The sequence below is a fragment of the Sceloporus undulatus genome, chromosome 2 (assembly GCF_019175285.1).
Source record: "Sceloporus undulatus isolate JIND9_A2432 ecotype Alabama chromosome 2, SceUnd_v1.1, whole genome shotgun sequence".
Classification (NCBI taxonomy): Eukaryota; Metazoa; Chordata; class Lepidosauria; order Squamata; family Phrynosomatidae; genus Sceloporus; species Sceloporus undulatus.
Window position 1 is genome coordinate 136,080,179 of NC_056523.1, and position 23,587 is coordinate 136,103,765.

Consider the following 23,587-nt stretch of genomic DNA (forward strand, 5'->3'; position numbering starts at 1 on the left):
TATAATTTAACACATATATATCTGTATGTATATGTATGTATGTGTGTGTATATATATATACAGTATACACATACGTGTGTGTTGTACTGTTGTCGCTGTTGCTGGGCATCTTTTGTGACCCGCTTTGGCTTCAGTTTGGATTAAATAAATCAAGTAGCATCGCCCTAAATACATGACTGTATAGGCTGCATCCGCACTGCAGAAATAATCCAGTTTGACACCTCTTTAACTGTCATGATCTAAGGCTAACTGCAGTTTTGCGAGACGATCAGTCAGAGCATTCTGGTGTGACGACAAACTCCCAATCCCAGAATTCCACAGCACTGAGCCATGGCAGTTAGAGCGGCCTCAAACCGGGTTATTTCTGCAGTGCGGAACCTTTGACTCTCTCTGGTCTTACAAGGCGACGTGACACCGCCTTCCTGACTATAATGTAGACATCGCCGCCACCGCCGCTATTGAAACGGCTTCCGTAAAAAAAGAAGAGAGCCTGCCGGAGTTTTCCACATCTCACACACACACACAGAGCGAGGGAGCAGAGCAACACTCTCAAAATGGCGGCGGCCTTGAAACGCCTTTTCCTCCTCACTCAGAGGGCCACGCCTCTTTTTATAATTAAGCCCCTCCTCCCCTCCCTTCCCTTTTCCAGAGTGACCAATCAGCGCTGCCGTTCGGGCGGCGGCAGCCAATGGGGAGGAGCGGAGAGTTGGAGGCGCCGAGCTGAGGCGGCGCAGAGGTGAAATTTCTGGAAGCGAGCGGGAGGGAGGGGGCGGGGTTTAGTCTCCATCCGTTCTCCTTGGCGGCGGCGGCGGCGGCGGCGGCGAAGAGGGAGTGAAGCATGAACCACAAGAGCAAGAAGCGGATCCGCGAGGCCAAGCGCAGCGCCCGCCCGGAGCTCAAGGACTCCCTCGACTGGACCCGGCACAACTACTGCGAGAGCTTCCCGCTCAGCCCGGCCGCCTGCAAGGTGAGCGCCACCGGAGCAGGAGGAGAAGGAAAATGGCGGGGGAGGCAGGGCTGCCGCCAGGCGCACAGGCGCTCCCGGGGGCCTCCGCCTCGTTCCTGACTCATGGCCACCGAAGGTCCAACCCGTCATGGGGCTTTCTGGGCAGGGGCTCTTCAGAAAGGGTTTGCCATGGCCTTCTTCCCCTGAGGAGGCTGAGAGAGTGTGACTTGACAAGGTCAGCCAATGGGTTTCATGACCAAGCTGGGATTCAGACCCTGGCCTCCAGAGCCCTAGTCCAACCCTCAAACCACTATGCCACACTGGCTCTCAAATACAAACACACACACATTCTTCCCTGTCATGGGGTTTTCTTGGCAAGAGGGGGTTTTCCATTGCCATCCCCTGGGGCTGAGAGAGTGTGACTTCCTGCCCAAGGTCAAACGCAGTGGGTTTCCATGGCTGAGGCAGGATTGGAAACCTAGTCTCCCTAGTGGGGCACCCAGAGGGGCTCAGTGAGGAAGGGGGTGGGCCAGAAAGTGGTGTCACTGGGGGTCCCTCCACAGAGCAGGGTAAGGCACTGCAAAATGGAGGGTGCGCAAGAAAAATGGAGAGCATGGCCAAATAAAAACTTCTTAAAAAACACTTGCAGAAAGATAAATCCATGCTTTTCAGCCATGCTCCAAATGGAAGATGTGGATTTGGAATCTCTCCTGGTCAAAAAATGGAGGACGTGTCCTGGAAAAAGGAGGGCAGATAGCCCCAAATGTGCCCCTTTGAAGAATGCTTTTGAGCCTCCTCCTTGAGGAGCATTTCCTTGGAGAGAAAGGAGTTGGGGAGGGAAGAGCCCAGTTTTGTGGGCCCCAGTGGCTTCTTAAGGTGTTTTGTGATACTGTATAGTTGTGACCAAAATCCTACCTGTGCTCACCAAAGTAACTGAAACCAATGAGGATCACTTCCCAGGGCTGGAAACCACACTCATCAGTGTGGAGTTTTATCCATGTATTTTTAATTCAGTGCTGATTTAATTCACAGTGCAATTCTAACTTGTACCTTGTGTTGTTTCTGTGTGCCTTAATTTCTGATTTATGGTGACTCTAAGGCGACCCTATCTGGGGTTTTCTTGGCAAGCTTCCACAGAGGAGGTTTACCATTATCTTCCCCTGAGGCTGAGAGACCCACCCAAAGTCACCCAGTGGTTTTCATGGCTGAGCTGGGATTTGAACCCTGTCTCCAGAGTCGTAGTCCAACACTCAAACCACGACATCACACTGGCTTCTCAACCTGTACCTGTCCACTTACAGTTAAGTCATGTTGAATTCGTTGCGGTTTAATAAAGATAAAATGGGTGCAGAGGTCCAGCATTGGTATGCCAGTGGAACTATGGCTACTACATATTTCCTCATCTGTTTCTTTTTAAAAAATCTTGGTAAAGCATGAGTAAGTGATACTCCTCTGCTCAACTCTCCTGGATTATGTGAACACATAGACCCATTAAAAGCAGGCAAATCCTCACTTTGAAACCTTTTGGGATTCTTCAGATATTGATAAACCGCTCGTTCTCTCTGTAGAGTAGATTTAATATTGAGAGCAAAAAGGCATGGTGTGCAGAAAAGGAAATTGTTTCTTTTCAGCCAGGTTGAAAGGGATAAAATGCATCTATACAGTAGAAATAATGCAGTTTGACAACACTTTAACTATCATGGCTGCATCCTACAGAATCCTGGAAGTTGTAGTTTTGTGAGGCACCAGCACTCTTTGGCAGAGAATGCTATAAGAGCAAAACTACAAAGAGCCTAAGATTCTATAGAACGGAGCTACAGCACTTAAAGTGGTGTCAAAATACATTATTTCTGCAGTGTAGATGCAGTGTGGCATAGTGGTTTGAGTGTTGGACTGTGGCTCTGGAAACCAGAGTTTGATTCCCAGCTCAGCCATGTAAACCCATTGGGTGACCTTGGGCAGGTCACATTCTCTCAGTCTCAGGAAAAGGCAATGGCAAACCCTCTCTGAACAAATCTTGCCAAGAGTACCCAAACTTTAGGGTCGCCATACATTGGAAACCATCTGAAGGCACACAACAAACAAAAAAGATGCACCCTGAGACTGAAAATATAAATTGTAAGAAAAAGTAGAAGCTTGATGAAAATTCTAGACTAGGTTTGCTAAAGATAGGTTGGTGTGACTGGAAGAATAATAGGTCTCCCAAAAGGTTGTTGGGGAGGAATAGTAACAAGATGAAGGGAACAGATGCTAATACATTATTCTACAAGTGTGGGAGGCTCACTGGAAGGAATGGAACTCATAGTGAAACATATCTGGAGAGCACCTGATTGAAAATGGTTACTTTAGAAGGTAATGGACATCAACAGGGTTGGTAGGAGTACCAAGTGGCACTAGATGCTGAAAAAACCCACTGGTACTCTAACACTGCAATCCTAAGACTCATTGAAGTTAGTGGAACTTATGTCTTGAGTACAAATGTGTAGGATTGCGCAATAAGTCACTCCACTGTATCTTTATCATTAGGAAAAAAAACTATGTCAAGTTTGGAACAGATCAAGAATGGAAACTGCAGCATGGTGAGATACCCAACAGTTATTGTTTGCTCCCCTACATATATATATATATATATATATATGGCAAGAAAGAAGACCAAGAAAAAGCTAGAATACAGTTCAGTGACTTTATTGATTCATAATTTTCTTTAACCTCAGAAGGGTACCATATACAGTACACACACATACATATTAGGTTGCAGTGTAGGACTCTGCAGTGTCTTTTAAATTCCTTGGTGCAGCCAAAAATTAAGCAGCCACTGCTTCCCCTGCTCTTTTGTTTAATACCACTTGATGAAGTAGACAACAGTTGTGGGCTTTAACATCTTTGCCTCTTAGTTTCAACTGATTCTGATCATTGCAAGCTTGGCAGTTCAAGGCCCAAGTGCAATGTGATGGAGTAAGCTCCCATTACTAGTCCCAGCTTTTGCCAGCCTAGCAGTTCGAAAGCATGTAAAAAGTGCAAGTAGATAAATAGGTAACATTTTGGTGGGAAGGTAACAGCTTCCTGTGCAGTCATGCTGGCCTCATGGTCACAGAGTTGTCTCTCACAACACTGGCTCTTAGGCTTAGTAACAGAGATGAGCACTACCCTCTACAGTCAGACACAACTAGACAATCTTGTCAAGGGAAAACCTTTTTACTTTTTTTAACCCTAAGAAAATAGAAAGTAAATGACAGTGATTCATGATGGCCTTCTTCACCTGTACTACTGTTAAATGTTTTGTAGTGGCCATTTCAAAACAGTCCATCTTTATGGTGTGTGACTAGTACAAAGTAAGAGCATAATATGTTCATATTCCATTATATTGCTGGATGATTACTGTGACTCAAAGAGAAATATAACAGCTTAATCTCTTTCTGTTCATTGAACACCAATTAGGGAGACATTGGTGATCAAATTATATAGGAAGAACAGAATATACTGGCAGTCCTTCTATCCCTGATTATTTTGTAACATTTTTGGGCAGCCCCTAAAAAAGAATAAGAGTTCTGGGGTTCTGTTGAGGAGGGGGAGTCAAGCATTTCAGTCCCACTTCTAGGAGACTGGGAAAGTAATTTAAGATTTGTGCGGCTCTGTATTTATTTAGCCTAGAAATATCTGTTTTCTCAGGAAATTGTAGAAACTCCTTCGCTGTAATCCTGAAAGGAAGTGACACAAAATAGAGTTTGAGCTGCTGGAGTAAGTTGCTGCATTAGCATGCCAAGAATAGTATCAGTTTCCAATAATATGATGCAGCATAGCAATTATCCTGAAGTGCCATCTTATACATATTTACTTCAAAGTAAGCCTTATTGAATTTGGTTTGACTTACTTCTGAGAGATTGGGTCCAGGATCATGCTGTAAATGCTTGCATCTCTTCATAATTCAGGATGTCTGAATACTAGAAGATCTGTACTGTCATCTAGTATGGAAAAAAACTGTTGATAACAGCTGAAGGACAGTAATATTTTTGTCCTACTTCATACTCACTTAAACTTGAATGGAATTTTCCATTCAAAAATCTTCTATTGCTACTGAGAGTAATAGTCTCAGTTGTAGCATGTAACTTGGATGCCTTCAGATTAAGTTGCAAAGAATTTTGTAATGCTCCTCTGGTATCATCTGTCTGTTCACAGTAATGATTTAGATGTTCTTTTCAACTAGTATGGTAACTTGTGTTATTGTGCTACTGCTTCTTGGTCAGGAAGAAAAGTGAAGTACTTTTAATGGTGCTTTGTTCAAATTTGTGTTTGGAAAATTAAGTAATCTTTGCAGATAATTTGGAACCGCATATTTCCATCTGTAGAACAGAAATATGTGCCCTCCCCTGCCCCTTATCTGTAAAGAGGAAATAACACTTCATTACTATTCATTTTAAAACCAGTTTAATGTAATGTTGCAGTCCTGGGTTTAAATCAGGTTAGAATAGATTAATTGAATCAATTGCTGAATGAGAAGTCAACACTTAGGTAACAGCCACTGATTAATTGGTAACTGGGAATAACAAATGGATATAGATCCTGGGTTTCAAGAATAAATTCCACTAAATTCAGTAGGGCTTAACTTTGTATAGGATGGTATTACTAAATTGTTTTACAGTGGCAATAAATATTATTATTCTATTTATTCTATGCAGTATTTTTAGGATGCCAGTTAATACAAGCACTAGACATCATCAGGATACTAGTGCAGAGAGAACTGAAATTCTTTGTACTGGGTTAAGCATAAGAGACTATCCAATGATTTTTAAAAATGTTTCTCATATGCATTAATGACATAGCACTATTTCTTAGAATGAAGTACTAGGAAGAAAAAGTAAAATCAGCAGCCTTTTGATTGATCCTGCCTCCCTAGAGAATTAAGGGCCCAAACAGACAAACCAAAATAAAGCTGCTTCGGGTCACTTTGGAGGTATGCTTTTTAAATTACACATGCATCTCAAGAGTCCAGATGCTGCACCAAAGCTCCGATCCAGTCTTTAGGACTGGAGTGTGGCTTTGGCGTGGCTTCTGGCCTCTTAGGACGCATGCATCATTTAAACAGCATACCTCCAAAGTGACCCAAAGCAGCTTTATTTTGGCCTGTCTGTTCAGGCCCTAAGGAAGATGCAAATTGAACATGGCTGATTCAGTAAAATGCATCTTGCTTTTTCTGTGCTGTGTATTGCGAGGGACTAACATGATCTTTTGTATGATGCCACATTGTATTGGGTGTTATCTTGTATTACAAAATCTTCGTTGCTCTTACAGGACAATGTAGAAAGAGCAGATGCACTCCATTTGTCAGTGGAAGAGTTCATTGAACGTTATGAGAAGCCCTACAAGCCGGTTGTGCTGCTAAATGCTGAGGTTGGGTGGCCAGCCCAAGAGAAATGGACTCTGGAACGCCTGAAGCGCAAGTATCGGAACCAGAAGTTCAAGTGTGGGGAGGACAATGATGGTTATTCTGTGAAGATGAAGATGAAGTATTACATTGAGTATATGGAGACCACACGGGATGACAGCCCACTTTATATATTTGACAGCAGTTATGGGGAGCATCCTAAGCGCAGGAAACTTCTCGAGGACTATAGAGTGCCCAAGTTCTTCACAGATGACCTTTTCCAGTATGCAGGAGAGAAGAGGAGACCACCTTACAGGTATACATGTGCTGTTCCCAACTTGAAGTTAGAAACAGAGAAAGGTAGTGTTGGTTTTTATTGGGCATTTTAGAAAAAACATAAATAAAAACATTTCACAGTCTCTTTCTACAATCACAACAAGTTACATTTTCCAACTATATTCAACATTCAAGTTGTCCATTTGTTCTTGACATACCTTTGTTACCAGTTTCCAGACATATCTTTTTTCTTATTCTCATTTGTACTCATTCGTTACTTCCTACACTGCAAACTTCTGAATATTTTACCAAATTCCTTCATGTTTTCCCCCATTACTTTTATTCCATAATTATTGTTCACTATGCTTTCTGTTTTTACTATAATTACTGTGCAGTTCCTTATATTACAGTGCACCCGCGTCATACGCACGGGGAAAAAGGGGAGGTGTGTCCCATAGGGAATAATGGGGCACACGCCTATGGCACTTCCATACTGCTGCACCACCGCATGCACGAGCCCCATTCATTTAAATGGGGCTCGAGCATACGTGGAATTTGCTTTCTGCAGGGGAGTCCAAACGGGTTCCCCACGTAAAGCAAGGGTGCACTGTACTTATATTTGGGTTTTTTTATTTTATTTTATTTTTATTTTTGTAAAGTTCATTTTAAATAGTATTTATGTAATCAAATGTCTCGGTTCATTTTTCTTTTCTGATTATTATTTTCTATTGTTCAAGTTCATAATCTCTCCCCGCTTTTTTTTTTCCTTTCTATAATTACATAACTTCATTCCAATCTTCATCGAATTTCTTTGTATCTTGATTTTGTAGGTATCTCAATAACTTATCCATTTTCATACATCCAGTAATTTTGTTAACCAGTTTTCTATTAAAGGTATTTCCTTTGCTTTCCATAATCTGGCAAGTACTCTTCTAGCTGTTGACAATATAGAATAGAATTCTTCCATGTTTCTTTTCTAGTGCCTCCTCTGTAATGTGTAACAGAAATATTTCTATCTCCATAGACAATTTTAAAAGAGTTTTGTATAGCTTAGACAATATACTTCTTTTACTTGAAATTAATAATTTTTGTAAATCTGAAACATTTCTTTGTTTACCATCTTACCTATCATCCATTAAGTACCTTTCTTGCAATTGTCTATGTAAAAACCAGCTACATTGTATCCCTTAATTCTTAAGTTCCTCTGTTGTTTTTATCCTTGTATCATTGTTACTGTTTAGCAAGTCTTTATAAGTATACCATTTTCCCTTTAACATTTTTATTAATAAAATAAATAAAATAAAACTTTTATTTATATCCCATCTCTTTGTCAGTGACAATCGAGGCGGCTAAAATTCACATAATCCCATCTCAATATCCCATCCTCCCCTAAAATATAAATTAAATCATGAACAGATTAAAACATACATTAACGTCAGTCATCGTAAAACAGGTGAGCAAGCTATAGCGAATTCAGAGGGAGGGTCCAAATTGGTGACTGAGTAATCTATTCAGGAAAGGCCTGCTGGAAGAGCTCCATCTTGACAGCTTTTTTTAAAAGCTATCTAGGCTGGTAATATGAACATATTCTTCCTATGTTTTTTCCAAATTCATAACAAGGAGAAAGACAGTGATTTTTGAAGTGGCACACAAACCACCATTAGTCAAAGACTTTCCATAACAAATTTTACACATCTTTCCTCCAGTGAGATCAAGGCAATATACAAAGTCTCTTGTCCTATGCACTTTATCCTGAAAGCAGCAACCTTGTGAGGCAGGCCAGGCTGAAAGTGTGACTGGCTCAGAGTCACCCATCATGTTTCGTAGCTCAGTGGGGACTGTGCCTTGTTTCTGTTTAATCATGTCAGCATCTCTTTTCTTGCTTTTTGTTGTTTTCTCCTGTGTGAAGGGGCTATGGTTCAGCCATTCAGGTAGCTGTCATGCTCTGGGTAGGGGGATGGAATCATATTATTTTAAGCAGGCAAGTCTTGTGGAATATTTAGAATCTAGAGTCTAAACAAACAACTGGGAAGACTAGAAAGGTTTTTCCAAGGACTCAGGAAGAAGTGAGCTAACAGTAGACATGGATAGTTGTTGATAACCACCATCAAGTCAACTTTGACCTCTGGCAACTCCATGAATGAGAGACCTCCAAGTCAGCCTATCACCAACAGCCCTGCTCAGGTCTTGTATACTCAGAGCTGTGACTTTCTTGATTGAGTCTGTCCATCTGTAATGGGGTCTTCCTCTTTTCCTACTGCCTTCCACCTTACAAAGTGTATCATGGTCTTTTCTATTGAGTCATGTCTCCTTGTGGGATGTCCAAAGTGCAACAGTCTCAGTTTACTCATCATGTCTGTTAAGGAATGTTTAGGCTTTACTTGCTGTAGGAAACACTGATTTGTCTTTCTGGCAGTTCCTATCAGCTTGCTTCACTGCCCAGCTTTCACAACCATACATAGGAATTGGAAATATCATGGCATAGATAATCCTAAATTTAGTATTCAGTGATATATCTTTGGAAGGAGGGATGGGGTTTTGGGGATTTTAATTGTATTTCTTAAATTGTATGTTATTTTATTACTGTAATCCACTTTGATTCCTTTGAGAAAAAGCAGAATATAAATAATAATAATAATAATAATAATAATAATAATAATAATAATTATTATTATTATTATTATTATTATTATTATTATTATTATTATTCAGGATATTGTCTAGCTCCTTCATAGCTGTTCTTCCAAGTGCTTGTCTTCTTTTGATTTCTTGACTCCAGTTCCCATTTTGATTAATAACTGAGCGAAGGTATAGAAAATCTTTCACTGTCTCAATATCTTCATTGTCTAAAGTTATGTAAATTATCTGTGGTCATTATTTTTGTTAATGTTCAACTGTAAATCCACCTTTGCACAGTGTCCAGCTAAATTAACCATTGGTCTCACTATCTTTTGTTGGTGGTGGTCCTGTTGCTTTCGTTAAGTTTCCCTTTGCTATACAGACAAAGACTGAAATAAAAACAGTTCTCTAAGTTGCTTAAGAAATAGCCATTCCTGCTTTTGGGAAACGTTGCAAGGGAAACAATTAAGTCTTCAGTAATGTTATTGGATATTTTCTTTGTATACAGGTGGTTTGTGATGGGTCCACCTCGATCAGGAACTGGCATTCACATTGACCCGCTAGGAACCAGTGCTTGGAATTCCTTAGTCCAGGGACACAAGCGCTGGTGCCTGTTCCCAACCAGCACTCCCAGAGAATTGATTAAAGTGACCCGTGAAGAGGGAGGGAATCAGCAGGATGAAGCCATCACGTGGTTCAGAGTAATATATCCAAGAACTCAGCTTACCACTTGGCCGTCTGAGTTCAAACCCTTGGAAATTGTGCAAAAACCAGGAGAGACTGTTTTTGTGCCAGGTATGTGCCGTTGTCAAGTTCTGGGCTAAATTGTGATCTAATTTTATAAAGATAAATTATGCTGTACTATGAATGAGATCTTTATTCCTACAAGTACAGTGGCCACTTTTCAAAACCAAGTGGTGTCCTAGGTATACTCCACATGAATCTGTTACAGTCTCCTACTTAGTGTGTTGAACAAGAATGGTATGAACAATGGTATTATGTATTGATGTAATCCTGAAATAAATTGTACGCCGAGAAAGGAAACTAAGATTTAATGAATTAAACCAAAGAAGATTTTGGAGTGGTTGAGCCCTTTAATAATATCTTCTTGGTGGCAGTCAGCTTAATTTAATACAGCAGGAGAGAGGCTTTGTCAGTGGATTTTTACTGAAGTGGAAGCAGAAAATGAAGGTTGTTAAGTTGGCTTTGAGAGCTAGTGTAGTGATTTGAGTGTTGGACTAGGACTCTGGGAGACCAGGGTTCAACTCCCTGCTCTTCCACTGGGTCACTTTGGGCAAGCCACATACTCTCTGCTTTGGAGAAGGCAGTGGCAAAGCTCTGAAGAAATCCTGTCCAGAAAACTCCATGATAGAGTCACCATGAGTTGGAATCGATCTGAAGACACACAACAAATAAAGCTGGCTTTGCCTAATCCTGTATTTCAGGATTGTCACTTGTGCACCTAATAAAAGCCCCATCATCTCCCTGGTATCTGTACAATAGGGTACATTGGAGGCTGCTGTAGAAGAGCCATTTGCATACCTTGAGGTGAAATTCAATGATGTGACTGCTGAGTGTACATGTTTGGGTTAACCAGTTCAAGAATTTGTACTCATTCAAAACGATGATGTCATCGCAACAAATCTTGGACTAGATTGGGTTTGTACTCTCTCTCATGCAGTTCTAGGAAGCATGATCAGTATCAGACCCCTCTTTTGTTCATTTTGAGCAGTTGGCAGTTCTCTTTGCAGAGGTGTTCTTGTATGCTGTAATTAACAGGAAATGCTTGCTAGTTCATTATAAATGATCCTTGTCTTAGGTGGTTTAGGTAAGAAAAACGTGTGTACTGTACTTACTATTTTATAAGGGGAAATTTAATTTTGTGTCTGCAGTGTCTTACTTTTGAAATAGATCTCTACAATTTGCTTGGGAACCTCTATGTAGTTTAAATCAAACATGCTACAAATCAAACATGCTACAAATACAAGGAGGATCACAGATGCCATTTGTGTGTAGATCCTTTGTTCTTGATGACCTTGCATGAACCAAAATGCAGTTGTTTAAGAGGCTCCTTTATGTCAAGGATATAGAAAGTGTAGCCCATGGGTCACATGGAGGCAGTTACCCATCTTTGATTCATTATGCCATTTAAGAATAATTATTTCTTCTTTCCCTTTTTATATTACAAGATGCCAAATCAGTCAGTCGGTATAGGAGGGAGATGCTCTTACAAAATGTCCAGTATTACTGGATATGCAGTTCTAGAGTAGTGTTGCCCCAGAACCATTTTGATTTTGGTCACATAGCATACATGAATGGCAACCTAATCTTATGCATGTTTTATTGAAAGACTCACTGTGTTCAGAAGGACATACTCCCAGGTAGGTGTTTTTTCTGTAAGTAAATAAACAGAATAAACATCAGAAAGGCATTTTATCTGTCATTCTGATATGCTCAGATTCTTCATATAAACAGTAGTCCAGTTCAGTAGCTGCTTTGATTTCTGTCCAAATTTTGTTGGTGCTTAATAGTACCTACTGAAGCATATGATTCTTTCAGTTCATGGCAAGTTAACACATGGACTTCAGTCAAATCCCCTTGTTAATTGCTTGTCTCTTGGGAGGAAGGTAACTTCCCAGGATTTAATAGAAAACTTTAAAAGCAACAACAAAGTTTCCTCTAACATTTTCCTTTACTGAAATATCAAAAGCTGGAGATTTCAGTTAGTCATGATTTCATCTGATCTAATTTTTTGATAGACTTTAGTATGCATTATTAACGGACTACTGTCTATTACTTTGCAGTATTCAACCTGTTTGTATGACTTTAAATCTTGACTTGTAATAGTTATTGAATTAACTGGAAATATTTTTGGTGTTGGTTTTTTCCCAGTGTAATTTCTTCTGATGTCACTGTAAGCTGCTGTGAGTAGTTTGACTTTAGAAAAACAGCATACAGTACAGATAAACTGACGGCAATCAAGATAATAATAAAGTATATCTACTGTCTTGAGCAGAGAAAATCAACCTCCAGTTCCCAAGCCTAATCTGGCCTGTAAAGGGTCTGCGTTTGGCGCTGTTTTGGGAATAATAATAGTTCTCCTATGCACTTGGCGAGGAGGATCCTGCTAGTATTTCATATCCGTAACTGAACATAACAATAAGATTCCTGCACCCAGCTCACATTCCACATGGGGAACACAAATGGTACAGAGGAACAGGACAAAATGTGCATTGCTTTTCACAGAGGGATGATGTTGAGCGGGTAGACAATGGAGGGGCTTGGGTTGAGGCATTATACAACCTGTTAGCTTGGTTGGGTGTGTGGGGCATAAATCCATTCTAGGAACCAATCCAGTTCCCTGTTCTTTAGCTTGAGAAACTGAAGTTCTCTACCAAAACAGCTCATCTCTGACAAAACCCTGGCATAACCTGTTTTTAAAAAACACATTCCTATATTTCCAAAGGACCTGGACCACTCTTGTTTCTCTTTGCTTGGGCTTTTGCAGAAGGAGCAGAAATCTCTTACTACATTAATGGAGGGAGGAATCTTTTCTCTCCATTCCTCAAGATCTCCACAATTTAGAAATAATTTAGGAGAAGGACATTTGATGTAGTGATGGTTGCCTTTGGTGACCAATTTGCAGATCTTTGTGGCTATGTCCTTAAGACGCTATTGGACAAAGGTAGTAATTTTTCCCAAACAAAACTATTTATAAGCTATATTTCTAAAAAGGATGATTACTATGATTTTATTTGTTGTTCTTAATCTTATGTGGTGTTGGTTTTTTAGGTGGCTGGTGGCATGTTGTTCTTAATCTTGACACAACCATTGCAGTTACTCAGAACTTTGCCAGTTGTACAAACTTCCCTGTGGTGTGGCACAAGACCGTAAGGGGAAGACCAAAATTATCAAGAAAATGGTACAGGTGAGAGATGTGATCATTACTTCAGTGACTCCCCAGATGCTGGCAGCACAAGTCAAATGTTGCTTCCTAGAGCAAGAACTACTCCTGGAGTGAAGCTTGACAGCATATGTTAAACGCAAACCTGAAGAAGTTTTTGCATTTTGAAAAGACTTTTTCTGGACTGACTGACTTGTAATGGCAACATCTTGCATGAGAGCATGGAGTCCAGAAGGAAGATTAGGCTTCTGGATTTCAAGATTTCACTAAGGTGACTCTTGTGTATGTATTTAAAGGGCATAGTGTTAAATTAGAACATGCATTTAGGTACTTGATGATTGGGTATAAAACAACTAAGTTGCTGATTTAGTGTCTTGAACATATTGAACATGGTATTTGTGCAAGCAGTGAAAAAAATTAGTCTGGAAATTAAAGTCTTAACTAGCTCTATCAGATATTTTATTTTCCCCATATTAGTACCCTAATCTTTCTTCCCCCTTGAGTCTTGTATAAGAAGAATCCTACTGAATCAAACCAATGGCATATGCAGTTCAAAGTTGTTTTAACTGTTGAGAAATATACAAAGGACCATAGAGGTAGATGCTTGTTTCTGTAATTGCTCCCCAATATATGGTATTCTTGTTGGCAAACTTAGAGTTGGGGTGACATTTTTGGATAGAAACTGTTTAACTGCCAGAGGATCATGGTGGTTGTTGTGTGAGCCTTCAAGTCATTTCTGACTTCTGGTGGACTCTAATGTGAACCCATCATGGGGTTTTCTGGGGCTTAGAGTGTGTGACTTGCCCAAGGTCACCCAGTGGGTTTCCATGACAGAGTAGGGAATTTAACCCTGATATCTAGTTGTAGTCCAGTGCTGAAACCACTACACCACGCTGGCACCCAACCACTAATTGATCACTAACCACACCACCCCAACCCATTTCCTGCTTGTGACCATACCTGGGCAGATCTTTGGATGGAAAGCCTTGACTGTGATGCTGGCAGAAAGTTGGATGGCACTTTGGAAAGGATTTAGCAGTAGGTGTGGCACTGGCTTCTTCCCTTGCTTGGTACACAAGATGCTTTGAGCAAAAGAGAAGAAATACTGATTATCAGCCAAGGTTTTGCTGCTAATATTTTACTGCTTTGTAGCCTTTGTTAATATTTATTGTATATATTTGCTATTTGATACATAACTTCTGCATTGTATTTTGCTGTGAAGCTACTCTGAGTGCCCTGTATGCTGAAGAGTGGGATATGAATTACTTAACCTCCTGTGTCTCTTTAAAATTAATAATGATACTTCTATATCCATTGCCTTGTTAAATACTTACAATGCTGTCTTGAATTTTTTCTTACTCAAGAGTTCTGAAGCAGGAACATCCTGAACTGGCTGCACTAGCAGATTCTGTTGACTTACAAGAATCGACAGGCATTGCTTCCGATAGTTCCAGTGATTCATCTAGTTCTTCCAGCTCCAGTTCTTCAGATTCAGATTCAGAGGTAAGGGTTCTGCTTAATCATTTAAGTCATTGATAGTGAGCATAAGCACCTTCTTAGTTCCGGAATGGAATGTGATGCGTTCCTCTGAAATCAGTGAGTATATGCTACCACAAATAATTGCATTATAAGAAATTTCCAGTGGTCAGGATGTGTTGCAAATTAGAAAATATTTATAAGCAAGACCTGTCTTGTTTTATTGGTGTAACGTAACCCCTGCAGATGTTTCAGATGTCTTACCAAGTAGGACCTGCATCCCACTGTTCAGCTGAGAATGCCAGCCATGGCCTTTTTCCAAGATGCTGCAGTCCACCTGCTATCTCCTTATTTTTCTGTTTTGCTCCAACCCTCCTAGCCTCAATCCTCGTTGGACAGTGTTTCCCCAAGCCCACTCATATAAATCTGTTTTTTTATGTGGATGGTATTGGTTTTGCTCAGAAAATTAGTCAGAAGTAAGCATATATAGTATAATACTGTTCAGCAATCTGAAAGAGTCCCCCAGTGCAGTTGTCCATCAGGATACTAAAGCAATTTCAGACCAAAGTCTTGAACTGGAGCCTGACTGAAACAATCTATTAAATGGTGTTCTGGAGTACCTGAAAGTACAACCTTGTTCAGAAATGTCAACCTAGAGATAAACTGCTCATTGCAGAGTTTTGTTTTTGTTTGTCTAGTAGTTTTGTTGTTGTTGCTGCTTTTTGTTTTTGTGTGTGTGTGTGGTCTAACTTGGATTTCTTAGCAGTGTTATTGACTACTTTAGGTAGGATTGTTTTGCTCCTGTATTTTAGTCCCCTTTATAATTGTGATGTGAACTAAAGTGCCAAAACCAAAAACTGATGTGAACAATTATTGCTACCAGGCAGCCTGGCTGAATTGGATATACAGTACTTTCTAAAAGGTTTAGCACACATGTTTTAGTAAACTACCCAAGATTCCAGTGGCTGATTCTTTTGTTCAAGGTAAATTATATTTGCTTCTTACATCACTATAAAACTATACTACTTTCTTCAAACACACTCACCACTATTTGGCAAGTAATGATGGGAATTGCTGTTTTTTCCCATTTGGATTTATTATTATCACTTTTTTGTTTAGTGTGATTCCAACTCAGAAACAGAAGGAATGATGCATCGAAGGAAAAAGCGAAGGATGTGCAGCATGATGGGAAATGGTGATACAACTTCCCACGATGACTGTGTGAGCAAAGAACGCAGCTCCTCCAGGTGAACGGGCCAAGATACCCAGTTTTACCAAATGAATTATAGACATTAGTGAGACCTGTTGGGTGATCTTGAATGCTAATTACAAGCATGAAAGGGAGAATAATAATAATAACAACAACAACAATAATATTTATTTATACCCCGCTCTTCAGCCAAGGCTATCAAAGCGGCTTACAATTTGTTAATTAGAAGGGAGGTATCCATGAAAGCAGTGATGTTCTTTCAGCTCATGCAATCACACTGTCTCACATACATCTTCTTGCCTGTTTCTGACACTTTAGGCAGAGGCTTCTGGGTAATTTGAAGCATTAGAGAAGGATTTCTTAACTTAGAAGAGTCATGGATGTAAGTGGGAGCTTTAGGCTCACAAGCTACTAACAGCAGGTGATGAGAATAACAAGAAAAGGGCCAGTTTCTCTTTTTTCTTCTGGGTTAGTTTTTGAAAGCAGAAAGATTCTTACTACATCAACTTCTGTTGTTGAATTATGACAATCAAACATTTAGACCATTGCTTTCAGAGAAAAGTGGATCTCTGCAGTGTCTTTGTCCTTCTGCCCTAGAATAAAATGAGAGTTCAGCTGGGTAAACATCTTTAAGATGGTTTCTCATCCCGGTTTGCTTTTATGGCCTAGCAGAATGGTGAATCTGGGGTTAATTAAAGTCCAGATACTTCATTTGTATCTTTTTCAAATGTGTACATATTTGGCTAGATGCATCTGACTGCTTGCGTAGTGTAGTCTCCTGCAGTTAAAATTGCCAAAGATTAAGCTGCTTCCAAAAAGCTTTGAATAAATCAGTTTCTCTGTGAAAAGTTCTATATTGTCATTTTCTGTAAGGTGCAAGAAAGATGCTCTGACAGACAGTTGTATTCTTATTTTTGACAGGATTAGGGAATCTTGTGGAAGTCGTGCTCATCCCTGAAAGATAACAAGACCCATCTAAAGGCAGTCGCAGCCAGCCAGCTGTCTTCTATCCCTCCCATCAGCTGTCTGCTTGGATCTTTTTCAAGTCTTCACTACTTCTCTAATTTGTTTTAAATCCAATCTTTGCCTAACACTACCTGCTGTCTAAATCTGATTCCTTGCTAACAAAACGGGGGGGGGGGGGGAGGTCTATACATTTCTGTGTCCTCATGCTCAACCCTCTTCTTCTGCACTCCATCAAACAGTTATGCTAAACACTGGTAGACAAGACTCTGCTGTGGCTCACAACTGTCTGCAGTCAGTAAAGGGAACAGGGACTTTGCACTAACAAAACTGTCTTAAAAATTAAGCAGGTAGATCTTGAAAGCCTCTTTCCTGCTCCAATGTTGTCATAAGTTTACAGGTTGCGTTCTCATGCACTGCTACTGGAGGGCAGAACTATGAACTCTGTTATGTGTAATTGGCCAGCAGATCCTTGGCTAGAGCACAAGTGGGAAAGTCTGGTTATGTTTGCTGAAGGTGACTCGTCTACTTCATAAAGGATCAGCTGTAAGAAGCATTTTTGTAGTTTTTGATTTGTAACATCAAATCAACCATGGGCTAATGAGACCTTTGTAGAGAGCAGCAGCTCATCACCCTGATTACATATATTTTCTGTTTGAACAAAAGCAGCAAAACTGCTGGAATTTTGCAATCAGTTTGGAAGCTTGAACCAGAAAAAAAATGGGTAGGGAGAAGCTGTAGCTGCCTAATTTATCTCTCCCTGTGGGAGTTTCAGGAAACATGTGAAATGAGAAAGCTTTTTAAAATAGGGAGTGGATGAAGTCTGAATAAACACAATAAACATTTTGTTTTATGAAGAACTGCTTCTTTGGAGTCTAGAAATTTCCTACTCTTATCTGCAGTTGTAGTTTGACAGATAATTGGGTTGTATGGTATTTTGTCTTGAAATAAGATGTGACTGTGTATCCCAAAGCAGCAAAACTGTTTTAGGATATGCTGTAGTTTCAAGAGTGTTTTGTTAATGTAAAAGCGTATTATGTTCTAAGATGGGGCTTGTATTTCCATTCACAGCTGTGATTCTGTCCCAATCCTGAAAGTCAGCATAAGAAAAGATCTGATGCCCCTATAATACTTGAGAATGACTTGAGTGATTAGCTGGGCCTGATTGCATTTTAAGATAGACATAGAAAGGTATACGTTTGTGGAGATTAGGCTTTTTAGGATTTTTCCCACTTTGCTTTGGGTAATATGAAATCAGCCAATTTGTGACCAGTTATCAGAAAGACCTCTGGCCCCACAAGAAACATATGTGGTAAATAGGTAATGACACATGATTTTCTCCCATGGTTTCAGTGCCAAAAAAATCCCCAAACAACCCTATCATGTATCAGTAGAGCAAGGATCAATGTATCACTTACTAGCCTTAACTAGCATGCAAAAAACCACATTTTTGGAGAATTCTGATTGTGTTGAAATGGTAGATTCTTCTGTATCTTTTTTCATTTTCATATTCCTAAGCAGTTATTTTAATTTATTCTTGCATAATTTTTCTTTAGATACCTGTAGGATTGCACTTTTAAATGAGAGACAGAGAGAGAGAGAGAACAAGAACTGATTCTGTAGAACTTGAGATCTTTCAGTTTAGTAATAAGAACTCAACAACCATGAAAGCAGATGAACAGCAATGGGATGGGAGTGGGCAAAAAAAGTAATACTGATGCAAGTTCCACTACTCCCTGATCTAAAACATATGAAGTTGTTGTGAGCCTGTTATCTAGCCCACTGGCTATTTTTGACTGGCACCAACATTTGTGAGACCTTAACCTGAGGGCTTTTTCAGCCCTGCCTTGGATCAAGAATCCCTGTGAACACAGTCCTGATTATGGGATGCTTCCAGTGGAAGAACCTGGGAGAGAGACTATTTTAACCAACCCTTCATCTGAAAAACTTCTCCTTGGGCTTGCAAGGGTGGAACAGCATGAGAAGTGGCATAAGGTGCTGCAGGAGGAAGGGAGAATTGTTCAAAAAATCATTTCACCCTCCCTCACTTCCTCCTGCAGGGGCTTTTGCTGGATCCCTGCCCTTCCTGTTAATGAAAGGAGTTCTTACATTTGCATTAGGGATCCAGCCTCTCATACTAGTTGATAGGAATGAACCTGGAACCTTCTACATGCAAGATATTTGCTCCACCTCTGAGCTGTGGCCCCTCCCTAACTTTTGGAAGTTCTGTCTGTATGGCCTAGCAGCTCCTAAACCTTGAGGGGGGAAATCCTACATGTTATCAGAATGCGATTTAGAAAACATGGATATGATGACATTTGTTGTTGTTATTTTTTTTTTGTTCAAGCAAAGGCTTGGGTTTCAAGATTTATGTACTAAATGCCACTTTATATGTTCTGTGGGTTTTTATGTACTAGATATGCAGGAAACACCATCTTTACCTGAAATGTCTATTGCATATATTTATGATCATTGGTTTCTGGTGAAACAGTTCAGTCCCATGCAGTAATTTAAATTAGGATCTCCAATTTATATTAGTTTAATAAATTAATCAGGAAGAGATACATGCTAAGTTTCTTGAGTTAGACTGCATTTGAAAGATCTACCACTAAATAAGATGTACCAGTTGTTGTACCAGTTGTTGTATCAAATCAGATTTTATTTTTTTTAATAAAAAAGTTGTTCTCATTTTTTATAGAAAAGGTTATTTTATTTCCTGTTTGTATTAAAAACAACGAACTGTGGCATTTTAGGTTCAAACTGGTTATGGCTTTCTTTTTTATCAGTAATAACCACGGGCAACTGAAACCCAACTCTCAGTTGCAGTCAGTGTTGTCATGTCTTTTTAAATGTATATCTTTTACAATATTGATGAGATTGATTCATTTATAAAAGCTGTTTGCCTCTGATGTTAATTGTAGTAGGGAATACCTTATATTAGAGAATCCAGAATCTGTGAGTAAAACAACAAACATTAAACTTGGACTTTTATTTTACAAAGTTGCAGATTTTGTTCATGAAATTGTACATTCCCATACTTAAAGAGAAGTTGTGTCCTAACTCCACTGTTGTCAAAAAAGACAGGCCTGGAATTGGACAGCCTATTGTAATGCCTTGATTAGATGCCAAATATATTCCTATCCTGTTGAACTGAAGTGACACAGCTGTCATATTGGAGGAGATGGCTTTGTTTCTTCTTAGTACAAAACCTTCTCTGTCTACTGCTGCCTGAAAAGAAGTGCAGTCAAGTAGAGGATTGCTTGTACAAAATGGCTTTGAATATCAAAGCAGGTTCATTAGGGAGCTTCAGGCTTAGAGTCGGAATCCTGTTTTCTCTGCTTGCCCAGTATCACAAACAAATGTAACTAACTGGATGCCTATAGCCAGAATCCAATGTATTTTTACTGGGTTTCACAGGTTCTGTAACAGATCCCATCCACTCTAAGAGGGCTAAGAAGCCTCCCATAACAGGTTTTCTGCACCTAAGAGGGGACAGGGAAGTAATTCTTGATTCTGCTGAAGAAAGCAATAGAATCTGACAGACATACACCATTAGATCTTCACCTATAAGCTTAGTACTTTGTTTGTGGGGGAGACAATAAGATTAGTCATGCTTTCAAAATAGGGTTAAATTGCATGTTCAAGAGGCATGCAGTAGTTCTCTCATTTAGAGAATGACATTGAGAGGGAGAGCCTTTGCTATGCAAGGAGATTCACCATATGATGGGGAACCCTGAAACATTAGTGGGGACTCTCCTTCTCAGACTCCTACATTGTACATAAGGTGACTGGTGACGGTGGATAGGACTATAATGCCCCCCCCATGTGCAGTTCTAACATTTCTGAACACCTGACCATTTTTAAACAGAACTTCAGACCATGTTTAACATAGTGTCTATCTATGTCCCATAGAACTGATTTTATGCTTAATGTGCCTCTTTCATCTAGATTTTGAAAGATTCACATATTTCACATTGTGTTTGTGTCTGTACTATGCCAGCTGTTGGTATAAAGCTCAACTCTTATCAAGGTAGCTGTTTATTGGCTTTTCTATAACCATGGCAGCTAAAAATAGGCATTTTGACCTAAAGGCTAGGTTAAGACATAATAGAATCTTCCGTTTATGAAGTATGTGGTACAACATGGGCTGTCCAGACTGAGATGCTCCTGTCTAAACTGGATGTGTTCAGGTTAAAGGCTAAGGAATGGACTTCTGTATCATTTTTCTGAACATTAACTTTTGTTAACAGTTCCGCTTTCTTCATGAATTTTAAGAGCATGCATATTTTGCAGGTACCCTCCTTATGAAAAATCTCACTGAGAGCTTGAGATTACATCAGAGAAAATACTGGTTTTCTTAATTCTCCTTGCAGACTTCAGTCAAACTTGGTCCACCTTGTTTTATGATCATCTTTTACCAACGGCCACCATTAAATTGGAGAAATGTGCTAACACCTTTTCTTTCTTGAATTCACAGTTTCTGTGCCATTATGTTGAGATATTTTTGCCTGCCAGATCCTTAGAAGTTGTTTTCCTTTTGGTAGGAGTAAGGTTTCTTGGGACTCCTATAGCCATGTTTAAAATGCCAGCTCCACTAACTACTGCTTAAGTCAAATCCATCCATAGAGTGGAGCCAGGATGATCTGAATCTTCTTGCTGGATGATGATGATTATATACTTTTAAAATTTAAAATAAAGTCTTATTTTCTATTACTTTATTTGTATTCTCCTTTTAACCAATTTTTGAGAGATTCACATACTTCATGTTGTGTATATTGTCTGTTCCTCCTTTCTTTCAGACTGCCAGGACCTCTTCATAAAGGAAGACACTGGCTTTGAGGGCATATGTGACATTCAGGGGAATGCAATAAGACATGTCTGTAGGCCAGGTGGCATCTGTGGGCCCCATGTATTCCATTTGTTCACTGTAGCTAGGATCAGAATGTCACAATGTTGGAATTAGCCTACAGTACATATAGGTACAAAGAGAATTGACAGCACCAAAGTCTGTTTTAGATAATTGAAACGAGAAATACTGCCTGATCTTTCAGATAGAACTGAGAATAAGTAAATTAAATCACCTCCTTCAGTACGCATATGAAGATGTATAAACTGAACAACTTGGGCTCCAAGGCATCTCTCCAAAGCTGTGCTAACAGTAAAGGAGTGACAATGATGTGTCCTCGGATTTGAAATGATAAAGGGATCCAACATGGAGCTTTTCACCTGCATCTCTGGCTCCTTTTCTGTAAGGTCTACTCACACCAATCTTATTTAAGCCAGTGCCCTCCAGTTGTTCTGGACTTCAACTCACATGATCCCTTTGACATATTAGCCAAAGTTGTTGAGAGCCACTGTCTAAAATATTGAGGCCAGCAGGTTGGAAAAGGCTGCTCTATGGTTTTCAGGAGTTAAAATGCTCATACTGTTTGCAGCAAGATAGAACTGGTGCCAATCTTGTGCCGTGCAGCATTCCAGAGAGATGAGTCTGGAAGAACAGTGTTGGCACCATTTTCTATAGGAATTCACTCCCTCTTGAGGGATACTTCTTGCATTCTTGCCAAAGCAGCAATCTTGGGGTCACAGAGCTTGTGTCAGCTCTGCTTTCAATCTGTTTTCCTTTTATGTTTTCCAAACACATCAGTATCATTCATCTTTCAGGAGCTAACAAGGCATAAGATAAGTAAGTGCTGGTTAGTCACTGGCAAGTTAATTAACTTGCTCATTATGCTAGAAACCTGGCAGCTGTAAGAAGCTACTCCTTCATTGTGGATCAGTTTTAGGCTTTCATTAATTTTTTTCACTACCACATTCACACTTGTTCTTCCTAAGCAACAGTGGCAGGAAAAGTGTTTTGCTGTCCTCTCTGGAGATTATGTCACACAGATTGGGAAAGAGTTGTAGGGACCCTGCGAGTGTGGTTAACGTGGTGGAACATTGACAGAGAGGTTGTTAATTTTGACCACCTACAGTTACGTTTTTATAAAACAATACAAGCATATGTTGTATTAAAATAATCAATGTTCTCCACCTGAAACAATTAACAATCAGAGTCCCATGAAAGCAAAAAGTAATGTAATGATAATTTACTACATGTGATTTTGCATGGTTTCATGCATACAAGTTCACTGTGCAACAGCAGCAGCAATGGTGCAGCTGTAGATGGCTGACACTTTCTTGATCAGTATCACCTATTCCAGTAGAGGGCAGTAAACTGCTGAGGTTAGAAAGGCAAAGGTAATCAAACTGGTGGACCTGCTTGTTCTGATTCCTTAGTTCATGAATGGGCTCATCACCCCTTAAGAATGGTACACTCTGAGCCTAAGGCAAACAACGGTGCTAGCTGCTTTTAAACCTGATGTTTCAGGTCAAAGGTAAGCAACTTGTGGCCTTCTGCATATATTGGGCTGCAACTTTCAGCAGTCCTAGACAGCATAGCAAAAGGTTAGAATAGCCATCTGAAGTGTCACAAGTTGCCCACCACTACTTTAGGTACACAGTGGGAAAACTGCCTTAGCAAACACATGTTCATTTTGTCCTAAAAATGGATTACCGTACCTTGGCCAAAATCACTATTGTTGAGTTATGAAATTCAGTTTTAAAAAACGATCCCCACATGTTATAAACCCTTTGTCAATGACATAAAAACAGTATGTTTATATGCTCCAGTTGAAATAAGAATTGGATACACAAAAGCCATAAATACAATTTTTTTTAAAAAAATGGCAGTAAATCATTTGAAGCCTTCAGCACTTATAATGCAACTACGTTTCTATCTAGAGGTAGCTCTGAATCCACTATAGCTTTCTCTTAGGTAAAGGTTGAACCTGT

At 39.8% G+C, this 23,587-nt stretch overlaps 1 protein-coding gene across 2 annotated transcripts; it reads left to right on the plus strand.

Annotated features, from left to right (window-relative positions):
• The first annotated feature begins 776 nt into the window (after positions 1-776).
• On the plus strand, positions 777-21,211 carry JMJD6 (jumonji domain containing 6, arginine demethylase and lysine hydroxylase). Of its 2 annotated transcripts, none has more exons than XM_042454537.1 (7): positions 777-967; positions 6,236-6,624; positions 9,712-9,998; positions 12,996-13,131; positions 14,472-14,610; positions 15,703-15,830; positions 16,715-21,211. In XM_042454537.1, exons 1-7 carry the CDS (start codon positions 839-841, stop codon positions 16,749-16,751), a joined length of 1,245 nt encoding a protein of 414 aa, XP_042310471.1. In that variant the 5' UTR covers positions 777-838; the 3' UTR covers positions 16,752-21,211. The 2 variants fall into 2 exon arrangements, with proteins under 2 accessions (XP_042310471.1, XP_042310472.1); XM_042454538.1 differs by lacking the exon at positions 777-967 and adding an exon at positions 984-1,108.
• Positions 21,212-23,587: the final 2,376 nt, after the last annotated feature.